General features: G+C 40.1%; 1 protein-coding gene and 1 non-coding gene across 2 annotated transcripts; one reads left to right on the top strand and one right to left on the bottom strand.

Moving 5' to 3' along the window:
* Nucleotides 1-2,112: 2,112 nt before the first annotated feature.
* Nucleotides 2,113-2,184, top strand: Trnap-ugg. The gene has a single exon. It is a non-coding gene; the product is annotated as a tRNA-Pro (tRNA).
* A 5,470-nt stretch (nt 2,185-7,654) lies between these two features.
* On the bottom strand, nt 7,655-9,071 carry LOC109862094 (GS homeobox 1-like). Its single transcript, XM_020442008.1, has 2 exons — nt 8,816-9,071; nt 7,655-8,367 (listed from the first exon to the last, which is right to left on the bottom strand). The coding sequence occupies exons 1-2, from the start codon at nt 9,069-9,071 to the stop codon at nt 7,655-7,657; spliced, it is 969 nt and encodes a 322-aa protein (XP_020297597.1).
* Nucleotides 9,072-20,313: the final 11,242 nt, after the last annotated feature.

Here is a 20,313-nt window from a genome sequence, read left to right as displayed (position 1 = left end):
ATACTTTTTTAATATTCTCGCAAGCGCAAAAAAATATTTAGAAAAATACATACGTATGTAAATGTGCCTCGACATATCGTCGAGAACTCGAAGAGACGTCGCGACGTTTTAATTTACCTCCGATGTTGTTTCCGCGAAGTTAATCGAATGTCGATAGCCGATCGACGCGGAACATGTCTCGCCCTTTACGAGTCATAAATCAACCCCGAAATTCCTCACTCAATTTCCATTACAAAAACCCCTCTCTCGCGCGTCTACAAAAGCACTGACAACTCTTGCCCGCGCGCGCGGGCATCACTCTTACCATCAAGATAGAGAAAACAAAAACGGATAACCCAAGCCGAGAAAGAGAACTTCGGACGTTAAGTGGTGTTTCCTCGTGCACTATTGTGCCGCGTTTAAGTTAATCTCGCGATTCGACCGATAAACACCGAGTTAAATAGGGATTAACGCGATGATTCGGCGTGAACGGCACGGCGTTTTCTCGAAAACTCCTTTCCGAAAAAGAAATCGTGACACACACCAAAAGAAGTGTGGTAGATCGGTATCCACGCATTAAAGTGACGTTTAAAAAGACAGAAAACGTGATTGACAGCATTTAAAAGTACCTGTCGGTTCCGATGAAAAGGAAATTAAGAATGCGAAGAATCATTTGTTTTTAACACGTGTATTAAAAGACCACAATTTGTTTCTCATCGGCCAAATTGTTTGCATCAAATTTTTATAAAATAATAATTTAAAAAACATTAAATACATCGTTATACAAGTAAGTACCGAAATTACATTTTAATTCGCGAATTAAGACAGCAGTTTTATTTTCTGTTTGCGTGCGTCGCAATTATCAAAATTATTATTATTAGTGCAGAAGAAGAATGAATGAGAACTAAAAACGGGAGTGATCGTATTTTATTACTTCATCGTTCATCCGATTATTAATCGTGTATCGACGTGTTGCGTGATTGTAACAAGTACGCATCGTATCGTGGGAAGTGTTGAATGTCACAAATTACTGAACAGCTGTTGTAATGATTTATTTTATACCGTGAGTGTTGACGACTGCAAAAAATATTTCTGCTAAATGTCAATGACGCTGCAGATGATCGTGGGTTGCATTTCTCTCTCTCTTTTCGCGTTCTCTCGTCACTTTATGTAACAAAGTGTCTGAAATTCGATCTACATAAGTAGTTGCAAACGTATCGCGAATCGATACATTACCAAGTTATTATAACGCTCGTTACACGTATTTCCAAAGTTGTCAGTCAACAGCTTTTAAAAACTGTCTGAAGCCCGATAACGCCGGCATCATTCGAATGAACAGTCGCACTGTCTCGAACTCCGCTTGGCAAGTCCATTCAAAATCGACTGTCCGACCGCACGTCAATAGGGAGATTGGGATTCCGTCCCTTTGATATAGCTCTTCCTATGCTTTCACCCAACACGACCACAAATCTTTTTCCGACCCTTCGACGTGTCTAAGGGTCGCGTTTCCACCGTGTTTTTGCTCCAAAGAGTGACGACACGTTACGAGCGAGTTAACCGCGGCGAAACAAAGGTACAACGGCTGGTTTTTTTTTTGTCGCCAGTAAACGAAGGTGTTGCTTTTTTCACGGAGAGAGGAAGAGAGAGAAAGAGTTGCGCTTCGAAATTAAGTGGCTATTTTACGGCGCTAATTGTGATAAATGTCGCGGCCAAATGGCGGTCGAGTTTGCAGCCGGATTGTTTGTAATTTGCTCTGCTAAAAAAGAGATACTATTTCTTTTTAGTTGAAACCGGCAATTTATTATCTCATGACGTGATAAGCAAATATATTTGGCCATTTTTTGTTTTTTACTATTTACAGCAATTGCACGTCTATAATAATAAATGATGATAAAGCTGAAATCTCTCGACAGTGTTATGCGAGTTTGCACAATTAAATTTACACTAATGAAAAGTATATTTACAATTACTTTATGAGTTTCTAACTATGCCGTACTGTGTCAGGTGTAAAAATATACGTAAATCTGATTATCATTTCATAATAAAATACACAAAAATAAAATTCTTGTGCTAAAAAAATTAAATTGTCGCGCACTTGAGCAGTTCACTAAGTAAATCTCACCCAGTGCGAGCGGCTCAGTGGTCTAGGGGTATGATTCTCGCTTTGGGTGCGAGAGGTCCCGGGTTCAAATCCCGGCTGAGCCCAATTTTTTTTTTTTTTTTTTTTTTTTTTTTTTTTTTAATTATGTTGATTTACAGCAATATTAGCACGATTTGCTACTAAAAACATTATTAGTATTTTTACGTTGATTTTTTTTCTACAAATTACAACTGAAAACATTTATAGAAATTGACGACTTGTCCGATTATTAGTGTTTGTTTCTTATATATCTCAATTTAGCTGACAAAGCAGCTGTACGTGACGCGGAAGTCAAGTAAGCACTTGGGAGAACAGCATGAAGTAAATCTTTGTTTAGATACTATCTGCTTTGCATGCGCGCGGACAACGAGAAATGCGTGTTATACAGAATACACAATACGGCTGCAGTCTTATCATTCTCTTCTTTGTAGCATAATAAAGAAAATAAAATGTTTCCTACTTCAATCCGTAGATAGTTTGAAGAAAGCTTAATGTCATGTAATTAATCACAGAGACAGAATATGTAAAATTAATTTTATTTGTAAAAATTTGTTATTCTTATTAGAGAGAGAGAGTGTGTGTGTGAGAGAGAGAGAGAGAAAGAGAGATTTTACACGACTATCTTTGTTTTACGATAATTTTTACAATAATTGATGCAATTTCTCAAAGTGATTTTTTAACGAAAGGGATATATTTAATAACATGCGACATATGTTCACTTTTCGAACACAGCGACGTAAATCGCTTGCTACAAAAATAGTCAAATATGAATTTAACCCGATATGCTTCCGAGGAGAAATTTTTCCGTTCATCCGCGTAGAAACAGGTTTATAACGATCGATCGACCATTGCGACACGCTCGGGCAGGTTTTCGGTTAAGTTAAACTAGTCCCAAAGGCAATTTCCTGAAAGTTGCCGGCTCGCATTAGACGGACACGCTTGGAGCACAGGTGCGTTTAACGTGTGTATTTCACGGTTTAATGCGAAGATCACACAGGAAGAGAAGATACGTGCACCCCGACGTATGTGTGGGTGATACGCCACCTGCCAAGCGTAATGATGATGTAATGACTCGGTGAAACCCTATCTTTATTGTTTTTCTCTTAAATTGCCGCGACTCCGTGCCCGGAACAGAGTGACTGTTACCAATTTTCGGGACGAGAAGATCGTCTTTCCTACTTTTTCAAACCCTCAGAAAGAATGAAGAGACAATTGTGTGTGGATTATTCAATATAATGACTTTTAAAACCCAATGCGTTTTTTCTGTTTTATTATTGGGGAGGCAATATATTTTGCGTCTCGAAAATAATTGCAATTGAAGTACAACATTATGGCTGTATTTTGTTTTTCCCAAACGTGCAGTATTTTCATTACATTTTCTCATTCGCGCGAAATTTATATCCGACCCCTATCGATCACACGACGCGCGCACATGGCATATCTATCTACCTATATCTCAGTGTATATGTTTTTCTATTTTTTTTAATTTTATTTCTCTCCGCGCTCCGTAACGTGCTTGGATCGTTTCCAGCGTGTAAAAAATTTATTTCCCGTGACGCGCCATTCGGGCATTTTTCAATCATTAAACGACCTCTGACCGCCACGGCAAATCGATCTGCGTCGTCGACCGCTTTTTCGCCGGAATAAGACCTTGCGACAATAAAAAAAAAAAAAAAAAAAAGAAACCAAGAATCACACGCTTCGTAGTTTGCGAGCGTATATTACGAAATTATTCTCGCGTCATTGGCGATGCACACATCGGTATACACCGTCGACGACGATGCATTCCTGCGATACCGTGCTCGGCACAATGCACCCGCGTCACAATGAGCAGCTCGTCGTCGTTTCGCAAGGTTTACGCTCCTCGAAAGTTTCGCGCTTTGTGTGGAGTCAGCAGTGTGTCGATAGACCGCGGAAACGTGTGCCGGGACAAATTTATCGTGTCGAACAAATTTATCGCCCCGTTAAATTTCCTACACACTCAAACGTCGTGTAACAGTCGGCTATTACAAAGTCAGGTGGTTTGTTTTAAGGAAAGAAATATTTTCAAAACTTTTGCTAATATTTTTTTCACCGTTGGTTAGGTTCCTGCTGTTGCTTCAAAAAATTTATCTTCCCTTATCGCTACTTCTTTCTTGTCTCGAGTACTTTTTTAGATATTTTACTTACTAACTGGACATTTTTTTTTTTTCAATAGGTTAAGTTTCGCTTTTTTCAACAATATATTTTCAAAAAACCTGATTTTACTCTCTTACACACACACACACACACACATGTACATATACATATATATATGTATAACATAGTTGCACGTGTTAATAATTGATTGGTTGGAGCGCGAGATGTCCTGAGCGACGCCATGAAAACGATCCACAATAGTCCACGTCGCTGTCGCCATTGTCCTTTGGTTGGGTGTAAAGAGGCGAAAACGGTTTCAACTTTCGAGTGCCCGCACTACCCTGTCATCTCTCTTACCCTCCGCCGCCTTTCTGCGCTGGAGTGCTGTCGCGGTGGCTTTTTCCAGCTTTGATGGAGCGCCTCTCCAGTGCGCATAAGATGAAATGAATTAGCGCACCGGAACCAGAAATCAGCCGCCGCCGACAGCAACTCTGTCACCCTCTCTCTCTCTCTCTCTTTTTCTCCCTCTCCGCCCCTTTTTCCCTGCTGTCTTTGTCCCCGCCGCGTTCTTTATCATCGTTTCTTTCCCTCGATTTTCAAGTCGCACGAACCGTTGGCAATCGTGTCCCACGAGGTCCTCTGAAGAGCGTCGCGTAGTCGGTTCGTACTCATTAGAACCACTCGAGCAAAACTTGCGAGCCAATACGCGATCCGTCAGACTCCGTTGAATAGAAACGGTTGCGAGAGAAGCTGTCGCTCGGGCTAAAATATCTTTTTGTAAATTTATCAGGTTTGGTCACCCGGACAAAATTCAAATTGGCCAGAAACTTTTTCGTATAAATATCGTGATGATAGAGTGTTCAAGTGAAAATTTGGCGACGTACGTTCGCCATCGAATCTCCGGTCGTCACTGAGATCTCGCGGTTACGGACAAAGCAACGATCAAACGCATTGCGCGTGACGCGATATATGTAATATTGCGTAATGCAATAGCATCGCGCGACGACATATCGCTAAACGACGCGGCGCAGTGCGGGAATTTCCCTGTCTTGTCAGTCAAGTGGACCGAAAGTTCAACACGGTATAATGACTTTCTCCGAAACATACAAATTTGCTTGTGATTCGGCTTCGCGTCAAGTTTCTCTCCGGAAACGACGAACGAAGACACGCTTGATTATTCACAAGCGGGCGGTTCTCATTAACGCAGTCGGTAGCGAGTAACGTGACGACTTGACAAGCTTGAAATCAACCGGCACGCGCGAATGTCGATCGTCGTACAAAGGAGCGACGGCATCTACATATCATTCGGTGCTGCGCTGCTGCTGCTCCTGCTGCTGCGGCAGCAAGTGATCCAATTGAATTCCGCCGCGTGACGAGACGTGAGCACGCGAGGATCCGGAAAATTGAATTGCGATTGGGACGTCGCGGCAGAAAATCGTTCCCGATATGCGAGCTAACGAAACATCAAATTCAATTGGAAAGGATGAAACGCGGCCATGATGGAGTTCACGTCTATTAAACGGCGAACATTATCTTTGACTCTATTTTCGGCCTATATATGCCGATTCTATACGTATTTGATTAAAAGGCGTCGTAACTCAGAAGCGATTGTTAGCTCGAATACGAGAAATGAGAAAAGCCGTCGAGATTTAAGAGGGCACTTTATACATCGCTTGCATTCAATCGTTTAACGACTTTAAACTGCCGTAACCGAACGCTAGCGCTCTCAAGAGGCGAGAAATTGTCGGCGAATCCGCATTCCTGCGGACGAGAATCTCTTTTGGATTTATTTCGGACGAGATCGTCTCAAAAGCACCGGCTGCCGTTGTGCGGAGAACGAAAGGCAGAGAAAAGGCGGATCGGTGGAAGCGCGATTTTTTGATTTTCGACTTTTCGTCCGACGGGACGACTTCTCCCTGTCATTCAGACCCGCGCTTCTTCTTCTTCTTCTTGTTCTTCTTCTTCTTCTTCTTCTTCCTTCCACCTTCGCCGTCACTGATCCACCCGGGCGAATGAATGAACGAATGAATGAATGAATCGAAAGTATATATATACGCGACTTCTATCGGGGAAAGAGACTTGCTGGCTACCGGTGAATGGGGCGCGGCGTTGTCACGCTCGAGTCCGGAAAAAAAGACCAGCCGGCTGGTTTTCACGTTCCATCGGGCCCCGCGAATGGCAACACAAGTGTCCCATTGTCGATCTCCGGTGCCTCGAGAGCGCGAGAGGTCCCCGGCGCATTGTCGCACGGCTTCTTAACACCATTAACTACGTTTTACCTTAAATTTAACCTAAAGTGGGAGGCCCTCTTGACAAATTTCTGGGATTTAAGGCAACATGTGACCGGCGCGGTGCCTCACTTTCTCATCCGACAATGGGGGCCGAAAACCGGGGGCTCTTCGAGTGACCGCGTTGTACTCTTGTTGAGTTGTACTCTTTCTGAACGATCGTTTGACTGGAAAATCGTACATACAGGCGCGCGTTACGTCGAAACGAAAGTGGCGACGTGTGTCGGTGATTCCGCTTTACAATGGAACGTTTGATGTGCTTTATTAGATTTTGTGTATCTACGTAGGAAGCTATACCTTTTTTTTGACGATAGTTATTTCGAGCGTTCTTTACTTCATTATGCCAACATCCGTTTTTCTCTCATTTTTTGCGTATTACAATATTGAGATTTTGAAAAAAATTCGATTTATATACATAAAGAGCATTATATAAAATTAAATTATGATTGTGTTATATTTGATATTACATTTATAACATATAAACATAAAAAAAATATGACGCGCACGCATCTTGGTAATTAATTTTGCTCTTTTATAAAATTATTGTTACTAAAAACACTGTGCATATCACAGTAAGATATTAAAAAAAATCTGCATTAATATTAATTAAAAAATTAAATAAATTTTAGGAAAAAATATTTCTCATATTTTTAAAATATTGTAGCTTTTATAGATATCGTATAAAATGTTTTACATTTTAAATTGATTACTCAGGTGAAAGTGTAAAATGTCAGTGAGAAAAAGTTACGAGAAAATAAAGTACAGCAATCACGAATTTTATTTTAATCAAAACATTTATATTAAAATATACATTTTTTTACATAAATCTTAAAAAATATATCTACGATATGCACAATTGTTAATATAAAATACATATGTGTATATATTTACAATATTTACAATAGTTTTTTTGATACAGTTTTCGTACAACGCAAGGTTAACTTAACTGTGACGAATAAGTCGTCGAAAATTTGCGTTCACGCATTGTCTCAATTAACGTTAATTATTTGTGTGTGTGTGTGTGTGTGTGTTCCCCAAATTTACTATTACGTATTTGCAAAGTCACTGAGAGTTTGAGCCTCGCGTTGCAAGTACAAGTCTCGCGAAGTTTATGCGCAGACTTGCGGATTTACGAGTTAACGATTCTCTCAACGGTGTATTTCGTGCATCCTATGCTTCTGAAGATCGGAGTTGTAATCGCCTCCGAATTCGTAGTCTGATAATCTGTTGCTACTTCCATCTTCCTTCTCTTGACATCTTCCTCGCTCGCGTCCGACAAACTCCGCTTGCAACCTCGAGAGAAATCTCGCGCTTCGTATCCAATTGCTCTGTCTTGCGCGGAGTTTCTTCTCGTAAAGTCCGAAGACTTCTCTTCGAAGCGAAGAGCGTCTTTATTAGCGATCGATCGCTCGAAGTGCTCGGCTTCGACTCGCTCGTCGTTGCTCTCATTCTTCGGAGATCTCTTCACGTCCTCTTGCTCCTGTTCGCATTTTCGGCCGGGCGAATCCTCGCCGCAGCTGTCCTTCCGTTTGCCGCAGGTTCTTAGGCAGCAACACTTCTGACTCTGACCGGACGGCAGATCCTCCTTCTTGTATTTTACGCGACGATTCTGAAACCAGATCTTCACCTGCTTCTCCGACAGTCGCAGATTCGTTGCAATCTCGATCCGACGCAACCGCGACAGATACATGTTCGAGGCGAACTCGCGTTCCAATTCCAAGAGCTGAGTGCTGGTGAACGCGGTCCGGATGCGCTTCGAGCTGTTACTGATGGAACCCGGAGACTTCGGTGGAGGAGTCGGAGTGCTATTGCGGGACGGGGACTCGCTGGGTGCTGAAACGTCTGAATAGAAAAAGGTCAGGGGTTAATGGCGTTGCCGGGAGATCGTTGTTGTGATGGAGAGGGAAACCCGATGGAACTACGCTTCTACGTGATACGATTCTCGGAGTCAAGAAAATACTACGAAAGAGAGTATGTGTCTCTTTTATGCGAAAATATCTTAAAAATCCTAAAACTTTATGTGTCTGGATACATATTAAAATTCTGTTATCAAATACAATAAATAGTAAATACGTCAAAAAGAAAACATGACATTTGACTTATACATCAAGTTAAATAATTATTTGAAAACGAAAATGTTTTGTACGGAACAAATGACTTCTATAAATTAATTAATTGAGACGATGTTTGTTTGTTTGTTTTTTTTTTTTTTTATATTAGTGTCTATTACACGTTTTTCTTGAATGAATGTTCGGATTGATTATGAATTTATTAGCCACACAATTTATACCTGATAGTCTACTGGTCGAAGTATTTAGAGGCGACGGAGGACTTTGTCCGGGTATCGACAACACTCCTAGAGCGGGCGGGCTAATCGGCACCGGCATAGCTGGCGGTCTGGGCACCGGTCTGATCGGTTGATAACTCAATCCGAGATTGAAAAAATTGAACATGTAATTAGGCAGCTGGCTACCGTAGTACGGCAGCGGGTACGAGGGCGGCGAGTTGTTGCCGATTAAAGAATCCACCAGGAAGCTTCGAGACATTTTTTCCTTCTTGATGAAAGCTCTTCGGAAAATCAACACAACTTCTCCAAGTTGCGTCCAACTCGAACCCGCAGAGTTCACACGCGACACACGGTAATCCAGCGATCATTGAACTTTCCCTCGTCGCACTTAAACTGTACTTTTAATCTTCACTTCGAGTATAACGAAATCTTTATCTCAAGAAAAAAATCTACGCAATATATCCTTAAATCGGCGATTGATTGCCTTCTTGCGCTCTCTTTCTCTCGTTCTGTTTCTCTTTCGGAATGAGCGATATACATTTAATTTACACTGGATTTTTAATGGTTTTTTGTTATTTTAAAAAAACAAGATCGATTCGAACATCGACACGTGGATCCTGATTGCTCGACGGTGCATCGAGTTCTGCATCTCGAGGACCTCGAGAATCGTTATATACGGGGTGCAAACTCCACCCAGGGGTTGGTTTTGGATCCCGGGGCCCCTTTGTACGGGGCCCCGCCCTTCTTTCCCTACGAGGGTGCCCCCCTTTTCACCCCAACTGCTCTCTCGGGGGAACGACAGTGAGTAGGGTATTTTCTCGCAGCGCTAATTCGACGGGTGGCTAATATCGCCGGAAATTTTATACGGCCTCTTTATCTATCTTTCTATTATTATTGGCGCCCCGACCCTTCCCGCCGTCGCTGTATTATTTCGAAGCCGAAACGAACTCAAAGTGCGATTTAAATCGACGGAAACGAGCCAGCGCTGCTAATTCCGGAAATTAAAAATCGTTCCGCACTCAGCTTGTAAATTCTTAATTGGTTTTCAGCGTTGTAAGAATCGTGTGTACGTTGTGTTTAAAAGAAAAGACAAGAACGCGAATTATATGATTGAGATCGTTCTTTATTTAATTTTAAAATTAATTAGTTTTAATTAGTTTCTAACGCATAAATATTTTTTGCTATATATGTTTAAAAAGAAATATTTGTAAAACTATATTTTGTGTGAAAATATTCGCGCAATAACATCCAATTATTATTTTAATATCCAATTGTTACAAGATTGTTGCTTATTAATATTAAAATATTGTATTAGAATCACATGTGCGTGTCAATGCTGATACAATCTCTGTTCGAGCGTGAATTCATACAATTTAGTTCGTCGACGAGAGCGCCGGCGAAAGAAAAAAGACCCTTTCATCTATTTCTGCGATTTTTCTTTACGTAGCAGAGGGTGAAACGGGAAGGCTTGTTCCAGCTTTTTTTCTCCGTCGACGTTTATCAAGTGGGCTTCCCTGAAACGTGCTGAAGAATCCGCGCGGGCAATCAAGATAAGCTGATGGGGGAGGAGTCGTCTAAGGACCTTGGTACCTTACGCCGATTTGTGGGAAGCATCATTAGTAGTCTTCAGCCGCGCGAAATTAGGCAAACTACGCGACAATGGATCTCGAGAAAAAAACAAAAATTGAGATCAGACGCACATACCGGCAAGTACGAGTAAAAATTATTTCACACGTGCATAAAATGTTTTGACAAAGAAATAAAAAAAGGAACAACTGACGCGTATTTTATCTTTCGTGCTTCTATCTCCAGTTTGTTTTCGAAATCCTACGCTTTAAATTTTTTCCCCACGACAGATCGAATATAAATTCGTGTCTCAAATCGAACGAATGCGTTTGTCCGAGCGCGAAATGAGTTATTGAATAAACACTTTGTGTCTCGAAAAAAACGACAGGACCGCGGCGAGATGTGAACGCGATTGCAGATAATATTGCGATTAAAAGCGGCAGTTAATCCCAAATTTCACTTTTGAATTCGCGATAACGATTCATAAAAAACGGGAGAATCGGCGGAAAAATCAAATTGCTTCTGAATAGCGTCATCCATTGCCGTCTGTTACGTGGATCAATTTTGTAGTGGATGAGAGTACTGAGATTACTTCTCGGCGAAACGACGAGGTGGAGGAAGAAGGTTTACATCGAGATCGCTCTCCTCCGAGGGGCGAAAACGCAAGTTGGTTTCTCGCTGCGGGTCGATATTCAAGCGCAGCTCTACTTCAGGCTCAAATCAAATCTCAGCCTTAGAAACCGAGAGATTCTCTCTCGCCCTGCTTTATCTATCGGTCTTTCTTGCTTACTAAAATTTGCATTCTCGAGTGTATCACGTTTGATAAAACTCCTTCGCGTAGAGCGGAGAAATAAAAATATCAGCGCGAGAAAGGAAAAATGACGAGATAAATACAAAATGAATAACGAGAATAACTTGATGTTTCGAATACGTTGATCGAAATATCAAAAAATATATCATATTACTCAATCTCACTGATCTGCATATATAATTCAACCTATTGTAGGAACGAAATTATATTTTGTATTATTCTGGAGAAAATATTATATATCTTATTTGTCGTATCTTTGTCGTGTTTCTGTGTTAGCGGCGAACGTTTCATAATAAACTTGTATATTTGTGCGACAGTAGAGGTGACAAATATTATTTGTCCTCACCTCTGCTGTATTCGTTGATTATTGAATTACGACTCAACCGACAACAGATTCGAAATGAAAAACAGAGTTGAAGTAAAAGGTATAAAGCCGAGAGACGACAGAAGAAGATCAGAATCCGCCGAAAACACAAGACGCCCGAAGATTTTTGCGTGCTCTGACTAGTAGCCTAGACTATATAAGTTTGTTTTTTTTTTTTTTATTTATTGGCTTCGCATATTAAACAGACTTTATAATTATTTATTAAATTATTTATTTATTTATTTATTTTATCCAACTAAATTTCCTACACTATAATCCGTAGGAAAGACAGCGTCGTAACTGAATCGTCGCCCGATAAATATATCACGTAATAATAACGCTCTTTATATATACTTCGTTGTACACGTAAATTTAAAAGCTAATCGTTAAACGGTTAAGCGTTATCACAAATGTGATAACCGCGAGTTTCCTTTCCAAGTTGTTACTACGTTAAAAGAACAAACAGGATAAATAGCTCTGCTGTATAAGACATCGAATCGATTCCTATTGGCTCGCTGTTTCAGACGATATGATAGAAAAACTGAGGCGATATGATAGAAAAACTGAGGCGATATGATAGAAAAATTAAGCGGTTCCAAAGACCGTCGACTGTCGATGAGAACAATTCGTTATTATATATCTTTCGCCACGGAACAAACTTAAAATACAAAACTCTGATAAATATTTCAGCGTGTAGTAAAATACAGTGAAGAATATAATATGCATTTGTTTATAGTATATTTAATTTTCTGTGAATCAAAAAAGTAAATTTCAATAAAAATTACTTAATCAATTAATTTCAATAAAATACATTTAAAAAAATTAAATAGTTCTAATATACTCGTGAAAGTCCGAAAGTATATGCGACATAGTGTACGTAAAGCTTTTGGGATTAAGTGAATAAAATATTTAACATAACATTTTAAAATAAGAAAAAATTTTCAAATCGTACGAAAAGAAAAAAAATACATAATTGTTGTATGTGTACGCTTACGAAAGACATACAAAAAAGTCAAATATTTGGGACACATCAGTAATGCCGAGAAACATATTTGTTCACTTGTGCATTAAATATTGAAGTTTCATAAAAAACTTTTATATGAAGGTTTCTCTTTTCAGTTTTACTACCGAAAGAAAAAAAGTGTCTTATAAACTTCAATATCTGTGTTTTTTCATTTCGTATGTGTGCAACATCGCATCTGCTCCTACGATAAAAAAAAAGTATACAACTAAAAGATTATATTCAGAAGTAATGATAGTTATGTTTGTCTATTTATTTTAATAAGATTTTCTAATCTATTTTTTGATAGTAGATTTTGATCGACGCAGTAGTTAATTAATATATTAGTACTACAACGCATTCTTCTTTGTCTCGCATGTTAAATACATAAACTTGCATTTTGTTCAACAGTGCTTATTTCTCGCGAGATGCTGTGTTTAAGTTTCTTCTTTTTTTTGGTTTTATAACCATCTATCAGTGTAAGTAACAAATGCGATAATTCACAAACACGTGAGTATAATAGAAATTACGTACAAATTACAAAAACAGTATGTATGTAGTAATATTACGTAAATTACATAAATATGTAATCTTTGATAAGATATAAATAGATAAGATATAAATTTTACGTTGAACTAGAGAATATATAGAAAAATATACGAGCCAATAGTTTTTAGCACAAAGCTTGAACTTATATGTATAAAAAACAGAAATTTTGAATTTTTGAGAGTTAAAAAATCTGTCAACCTTCTGATCCATAAAGCGAAATAGTTTTTGAAAACGCCAAATAAACTCGCACGCGATGCTCATTCACAAAGCGTAAAATTGATGTTTAACACAAAACCCGCCGTTTTGGAATTTATCCATTCTGACGATCGGTCTCGTCGCAGCCGAAATGGTCTTGCGCGAATAACTCTGACGGGATTGCACCTGAAAAACTGATTGCGCGCATCGACGCGTTTATTATTACAACGATGGAAATACGGTCCGATGATTGGAACAAATTATTTCGAGAGAACACGATACGACGATAATACATACTGGTGATGTAAAACATCGTTATGGAATTACAGAATATCGATGTCAACATACAACACATACGATTAATTATTAAATGACAAAACACATCTCAATTCACACGCTTAATTATGCTTAATTACGTCGAAGACAAAACTGTTTCCGAAAGTAAAAAAGTTTTGATTTAGAAAAAAAAAATACCGACACTTCGATATGTGGTTTACCGGTTATTAAGTCTCGTTTCTCCCGTGTCACACATCGATCGTCGTAAAAGATCAATTTATATATTGGCAATCGCGATAATCTCTAAAGACGAACATCTTGATATTGGCGGATAATGCGCCGTATTATTGAGCGCGCAGGATCAGAGTTAAGAAAACATAGCCGCGATTTCAAACCCCTATCAACACAACTAATCCCATTAACGGGAGGGCACACATACGAAGGGGCACTTATACACACCCTCACATGCTCCTCGCGTACACGCGTATTAAAAATCACGGTAACGTTATCGCGTGTACGGGGAGAGAGCTCGTCGGAATCGTGAATAATACAATAACGCTTCTCTCCCTTTCGCCTCAGCATATGTCCGCCGGATTCGCGATTCCGAGGGGGATGCCCGCGAAACCCTACGACGAAGGGTCGTAGAGAGCAACGGGAATCATCACCCTTTCCATCGCTCGGGAGAGAGAGAGGGGAATAACAAGAACCACGGGTCCTGTCCTCACGTGCGTCGTTACCGGCATATCTCCCGCGTCATTACAGAAATATAGGAAAGATATTTTAATTTCTCGCACACACGGGAGAAGGGATCCTCCACCTGGGGAGTCGTCGTTCCCATTGGTCGGCTTGATTCGGGGCGTGACCGCTCTCGTAGAGTTTCGATAGGCGTCCAATCTTTTTTGTGGTCGTGAACACGTAGAATTTCCGTTTTCACGAGCGCGAACTTTCGCAAAGCGATTATTTCGCGGGAGCATCGAAGCGTCACGATTTTTAAGCGGTGTAACAGTCGTGACGGAGCGTAGCGAGTTTATTTAACGAGTGCGATAACAGGTGCTTTAAAGATTGAATCTTAATTACTCGATAAAAAAGCGTTCAACATCACATTGATTGTCACGTCGTCGTTGATTGTCATGAGAGTGAGTTGTTCCGTAGAAACCTAGTGGCAAATTTGTCGGTACTTTTTTAAAAACAGATTCTTTTTTAAATAAAAAAACAAAAACATTCTTTAATCTTCTTTTATTGATTGGTGCGCGATATTCCTTCTAAGAATATTAGAGATTACTTCTGCGAGAGATTAAAGACGTTTCAAGTTTAAATAAGGAATTTACCTTTGACATTTCGTACGTCACAGTTGTATGTAATAAGAGACAAGAACGTGACGTGAATATACGCATCCGTTCGGAAGATCCGTGCACCACAGCCGAGGAAGCGATACGATTCTTAAAGAGGAAATAACCTTCGCCGACGCGCTCCTCTTGCAATTGAAACGTCTGTACAAAAGTTAAATGTAATATGTTATAAGTGTGCGAATCTATTAGATATAGACAGTTTTCTATTCAAACTTGATACGAGACGTTTCCTCTCGATTCCGAGAGGAAATGTGCAGCATCGATCGACCGCAGAGCTAATTGAATCAAAGCGACCTGCGTGAAGCACGGCGATAATCGTTACTTGTGATCGGATATGGCACGGATGATTACGGTTAATGATATTATCACAAAGTAAAACCAATATCGCTACTCTCGCGTGCTAAGCGAATGATGTTTCGCTTTGATCGATTTGCGAAAAATTCAGACCTCGATGTACGAATTATCCAGAATGACGAGTGTAAAATCTCTTTCGCCGGAAATAATCGAAATATATGATCGCTTGTCGTGAGCGCACGTACAGTTCGGCTTACGGTGACTCGGAGACGAGTTCATCCGCGTTGGAACTTTCAAGGTATCTCGCTGCCGCGAGGCAATATCGTCGTTGGCGAGTCTCGCGAAATGCTCAGGCACTGCAGTCAAACTAAATATTTGAGCGCATGCGGTACACGTCATCTCGAAAGCCGTAAGTTGAAAATGTAGTTGATGATACAAAAGCTCACCGCAAAGAAGACCGGACGATGTGACTTTTTTCCGCCCGCGATTATCTCGCATAGACAAGAAAAAGAAACGGACGTCAACGACGAGCGTTATATATGATATTTTATTTTCGAGTCGTTAATTCAATGTTGTGGTTAATTCAATGTTGTCGTTATTTCAATGTATCAAAAATTAAGCAAATGTCGTTCGAAACGAATTAGTCACGCGAGTGTCTGTATTTTTCTTTCTCCCGCGAACTCTGTAATGTAAACTTCGTGAAAATTGTGTGAGCGAACTGACGGCTTAACGAGCCGGAAAGAGGTGAGAGAACTTCTATCACCAACTTCCGTACAAATCGCATTTCGACTTCTCTCGGCTCTCTTCATATTTTCCGCTTCTCCGCCATTCCTTTCCTCGTTTTCTCATATCAGCGACTTGTCGTCACGGTGCCACTTGATCGCAAGTTTACGTTTTGGATGAACTACTTCGATTCCGATGATATTTCATAGCGAAATCGACCGAGAATGGTGAAACTATTGCAACTACTTCCAGAAAATATCTCCTTATCTTCTCCGTGTTTTTCTTAAATTGATATATCGGATAATATTTCCGATCGAGCTGAAAAGAATAGCTTCTGTGTTTTGCATTTCTCGGTGTTTGAAACAGAATTTGCGCGTATACGGAAAAAGTTTTTACGATCGTTTTTACGAAGGTAACATTGCGGGCTGCATAAAAGTACGCGGCAAGTTATATCTTCACGTCGGTTTTCGGAAATAAATAAATCTGATTTCAACTTGTGAGGGTCGTAAAAAAAAAAAAAAAAAAAAAAAACAGAATACATACGTGAGCGAATCTCGATGTCAATCTCGGTTGAATGTATTCCACGTCGTCTATTTTTCAGTCGGTCGCGACATATATACAGATTACGCGAAAAGTTTCGCCGACGAGCACACATCGTGAAAGGTTCCGCCGCCAACTTTTCGCATCTAATCGAATAAAAATCATCTAAAAATTCTCTCGATCTGATAAGTGAAATTTTTTTTCCGTGTATCCCGGAAAAAACCCAACATTTTTGTAGCTTTTCCTAAGTTTAGTTTTACTTTATCTAATACGCACAGAATTATTATTATAGTTTCTGCCGTATGTGTGTGTGCGTGTGTGAAATCTTAAATTCGCTTCACTGACTTTGTTACGCTACGAGTTCTATCCTTCGTCTGAAAAATTTACAACGGAAGATCGATGTCAAAGATCTTGCGCGCCGATACCGCCAACATTTCGTCTCGATGTTAACGTCGTTCGTTGGAAGAAAGGAATAGAGACAGAGAGAGGCACAAAACACAAAACGAAAAATTCTACGAGATAAACGCGATAAAGCGTAACATAATAAAAAAAAAAGAAAGATAAAGAACAGTAGACAATAACCCTTTTCACTTATTTTGCCGATCTACCGTGCGCTTAATCCCCTCGATGCCTTCATTTAAACTGTCGATCTCAATCGAAGATCATGAAAGATTATCGAAGATCGTAGGTTTTTCTTTCCCGATGTGTACACACGAGGACACACGAGACCGATTGATGTCCTCAACAAACACCCGCTGCTTCCTCATCGCCCACCCCGGGACGCCTTACCTCTTTTCACCCGTCGATAGCATCATCCTTCTCTCTATCCTCCTTCCTACCGCCAGCCTCTCTGCGTGGCAAAGCTTCGGAAATTAGACTTCGGCTCATTTCACCCGGCGGAAAAAACGGCGCGCATTCTCCGCGCAGAATACAAGCTCACAAAGGAGCATCCCATTCGAGTCGAACAACCCACGCGGTTGGTCATCTATGAAAAAGAAGGAGAAAATAAAACGGCGCCGACGGATATGATCATGGGAATGGCAAATACGATTTCGGATATTTTCAATTGATGCCACGTCAGGCAAATAATTCGGTCATAGTCGAAAGGGCGAGGACTCGCAAAAATCCTTTATAGTCGCGAACTACCGTATTCTGCGCTCTTTTTCTTTCTATCTTTCTCTTTTTATTGTTAACGCGACGCACAAAAGACGCTGCGCGTCGTTCGGCTGCAACAATTTTGCTTTATTTGCGTCGATGCATTTCGAACAAAGAGAGGCCACTCAACTCTTTCTGAAAAATAAGCGAAACTCCGACGATTTTTCGGCGAGTTCGACAAGATCCGACGGACGGATATGGACATTTCGAATGAACTTCCGGTCTTTCAGTGGTTTTATGCGCATTAAAATTTCTTACCTATGTCGCAATAAGCAATATTGCAATCTCGAACAAAATTGTTGTTACTTGCTGTGCTATTGCGTCTCAGTTTTAATCGGTTTTTAAAAGCGGTTTTTAAAAATGCAATAAATCCGTTTCTCATGATAAAAAATCGCGCAAAAAGATTTCCCCGATAGCGGTGCGCATTCTCGTTTTCGATGAATACACCGCGGATACTCGAAAGGCATATATATATATACGTATGGCGATTTCCGAAGTTTCGTACGAGGTCGAGAGTTTCTCCGATTTCGAGGATCAGGCGACCTAACTTCCGCGCACGGACAAAGAATTAATTGTTCCAGAAATTCGACGACGTCAGTTTTCCTGGAGATATCCACATTTTCTCTTTGCCATCGTCGAACAATTTTATCTTTGTTTTCTTTCTTTATTTCTTTCGCAAGAAGATTTATTTTCTTAAGATAGAAGAGGGATACGTTTGATCGATAGCACAAGAAAGAGAGATAGTAAAGTTACTTTTTCTCTTGTCAAAAAGAAAAAAATAATATATTTTTCTCATCACGCATTATATGTATTTCTACATTGATCTGAACGTTTTACTTAAAAAGATTGCTTCTTCTACCTACCTACTGAACTTTCTTCTACCTTTATCTTGTTTGACGAAAATGTGTGGCAGTTAGAGGATTAAGCAGATCTCGAGGAAGAGAGCTACCGGGGTTAAATGCGATTGTTACCTTACGAACATTTTCGCGCAGCGGGTTTTCTCTAATAAGAAAACTTCTCAGCCCCCGGGATCTTTGTTTTGACGGAAACTTCTCGAAGTGGCTTCTCTTAGACAGGTATTTCGCTACTTTCATTTTCTACGGAGCAATCTTTTGGGAGGATAACGACACGATCCATTAGCGCGAATCCTTTGACAATTACGAGGCGAGTTTAAAATAAAATGGCCGGGAGACATAATCACTTACTCTGATCTAAAAACGTTGTGCGCAATAAATAAATGCGTGACGAAACAACAACGTTGTAAAGATAAACAAAAAGATATATGTAAAGTCGCGTCGTTGTATAATTAGTTTAGACGACGGACTAGCGTGACGTGTTTAATAATGAACCGCTGGTTCTCTCCATTTATATCCCGAATTAATCGATCATGTCGGAATATACTATGAAGATTTATTTAGCTCAAAAGCGAAAGTGCACATCGTCGACGGCCTTTTGTCGGCGACGGGGATAGCCATTGTTTCGCTCTGTATTGTCGGCAACAATGATCGGTAGCAGAATCATCGTAGCGTGGATCATCGGTAATTTCACCCGTGTTACACGTGTTTCAGTTTCCGCGCGCGCACGCAAAGAAGGAAAGGAGACCGTCTTCTTTCCCCTTCTCTCGCCTATTTTACCGATAATTGACCGATTTCGCTCGTCTCATTCATATATTTCTCTTCCATTCCGCTTGTAATTTTCTTACTTTTCTACTTTTTTCTATTTTTTGTGACACTCTTTATAACTATATATTTATTTAAATAATACTCGTGTGTCTTGTCGGTATCGCTTCTGTTTCTATTAATTTCTACTTTGGCACCGGTACTTTATTTTCATTCACGTACTTTGATTTCAATCGCTGTTTGCGCTAAAAGAGACAACGTCTTTTTTTTTCTCTGACCTTCGATCGTTCATTCGTCTCGCTTTCCGTCACACGCACACACACACACACTCTTGGAGCTCAAGTATTTATGTTTTGACACGCGCCGAGGAATTCTTATTTGTGAAGGCAGCAGTCAAGTCTCGTTTCTTTTTTTATCCGGTTTTCTTTTGAAGATTCACGGATGCCGCACGGTTTGTCGAGCAACATGAATCGGACGACGATCGGCCCGCAGCGGGATCCGCAGCGAGAGTATCATGAGACGTAATGAACTGGCCCGTCAAACGTTAAGAGGCCCAGAAGGTAATCTCTCTTTCTCTCTCTCTTCGTCGCGGATGAAAGAACAGCTAAGCGCATTTTCCTCCCTTTTTTCGGGGATGATCGGAACAAATAAATTTATGCTAATATCTTTTCGCGCGAGAGCGCGCCCGCCGTTTATAGGATAATACGGGACCGCCGAGGTAATCGAATCATCGCTGCGATTTTTCGTACGCTTCAAATAGCCGCGACTATTGAATTTAAGAGAAGAACGTCGTGCAAAAGAGCAGCGCGCAAATTCTAATTTACTAAAAGCGACATGCGGAATGCCTATCATATTGTTCTCACGATTGTTTTATTTAGTACTATACAAAATTCCTACACTTCGCAGGTTATTTTTGAATAACACTGCAAGTTAAATTTCTTTATAAAAATATCTAAAAGAAAGTAATAATTAGCGTACTCTAAATGAGTAAATTTACACTGCTCTTCTTTTTGTGCAAAAAAACACATTGTTATAAATTAATACATATTGTATGAGAATA

Source organism: Pseudomyrmex gracilis, unplaced genomic scaffold, assembly GCF_002006095.1.
Source record: "Pseudomyrmex gracilis isolate BER0280 unplaced genomic scaffold, ASM200609v1 scaffold_1358, whole genome shotgun sequence".
Classification (NCBI taxonomy): Eukaryota; Metazoa; Arthropoda; class Insecta; order Hymenoptera; family Formicidae; genus Pseudomyrmex; species Pseudomyrmex gracilis.
The sequence above is the reverse complement of the archived record's forward strand: the minus strand, read 5'-3'. Positions and strand labels throughout refer to the sequence as shown.

What these genes read in the sequence shown, in the direction of transcription:
- LOC109862094 (XM_020442008.1), bottom strand. Translation starts at nt 9,071, where the DNA reads ATGTCTCGAAGCTTCCTGGTGGATTCTTTAATCGGCAACAACTCGCCG. An exon ending in TTCGACCAGTAGACTATCAG is followed by an intron (nt 8,368 to 8,815) that starts GTATAAATTGTG and finishes TTTTCTATTCAG; the next exon opens with ACGTTTCAGCACCCAGCGAG.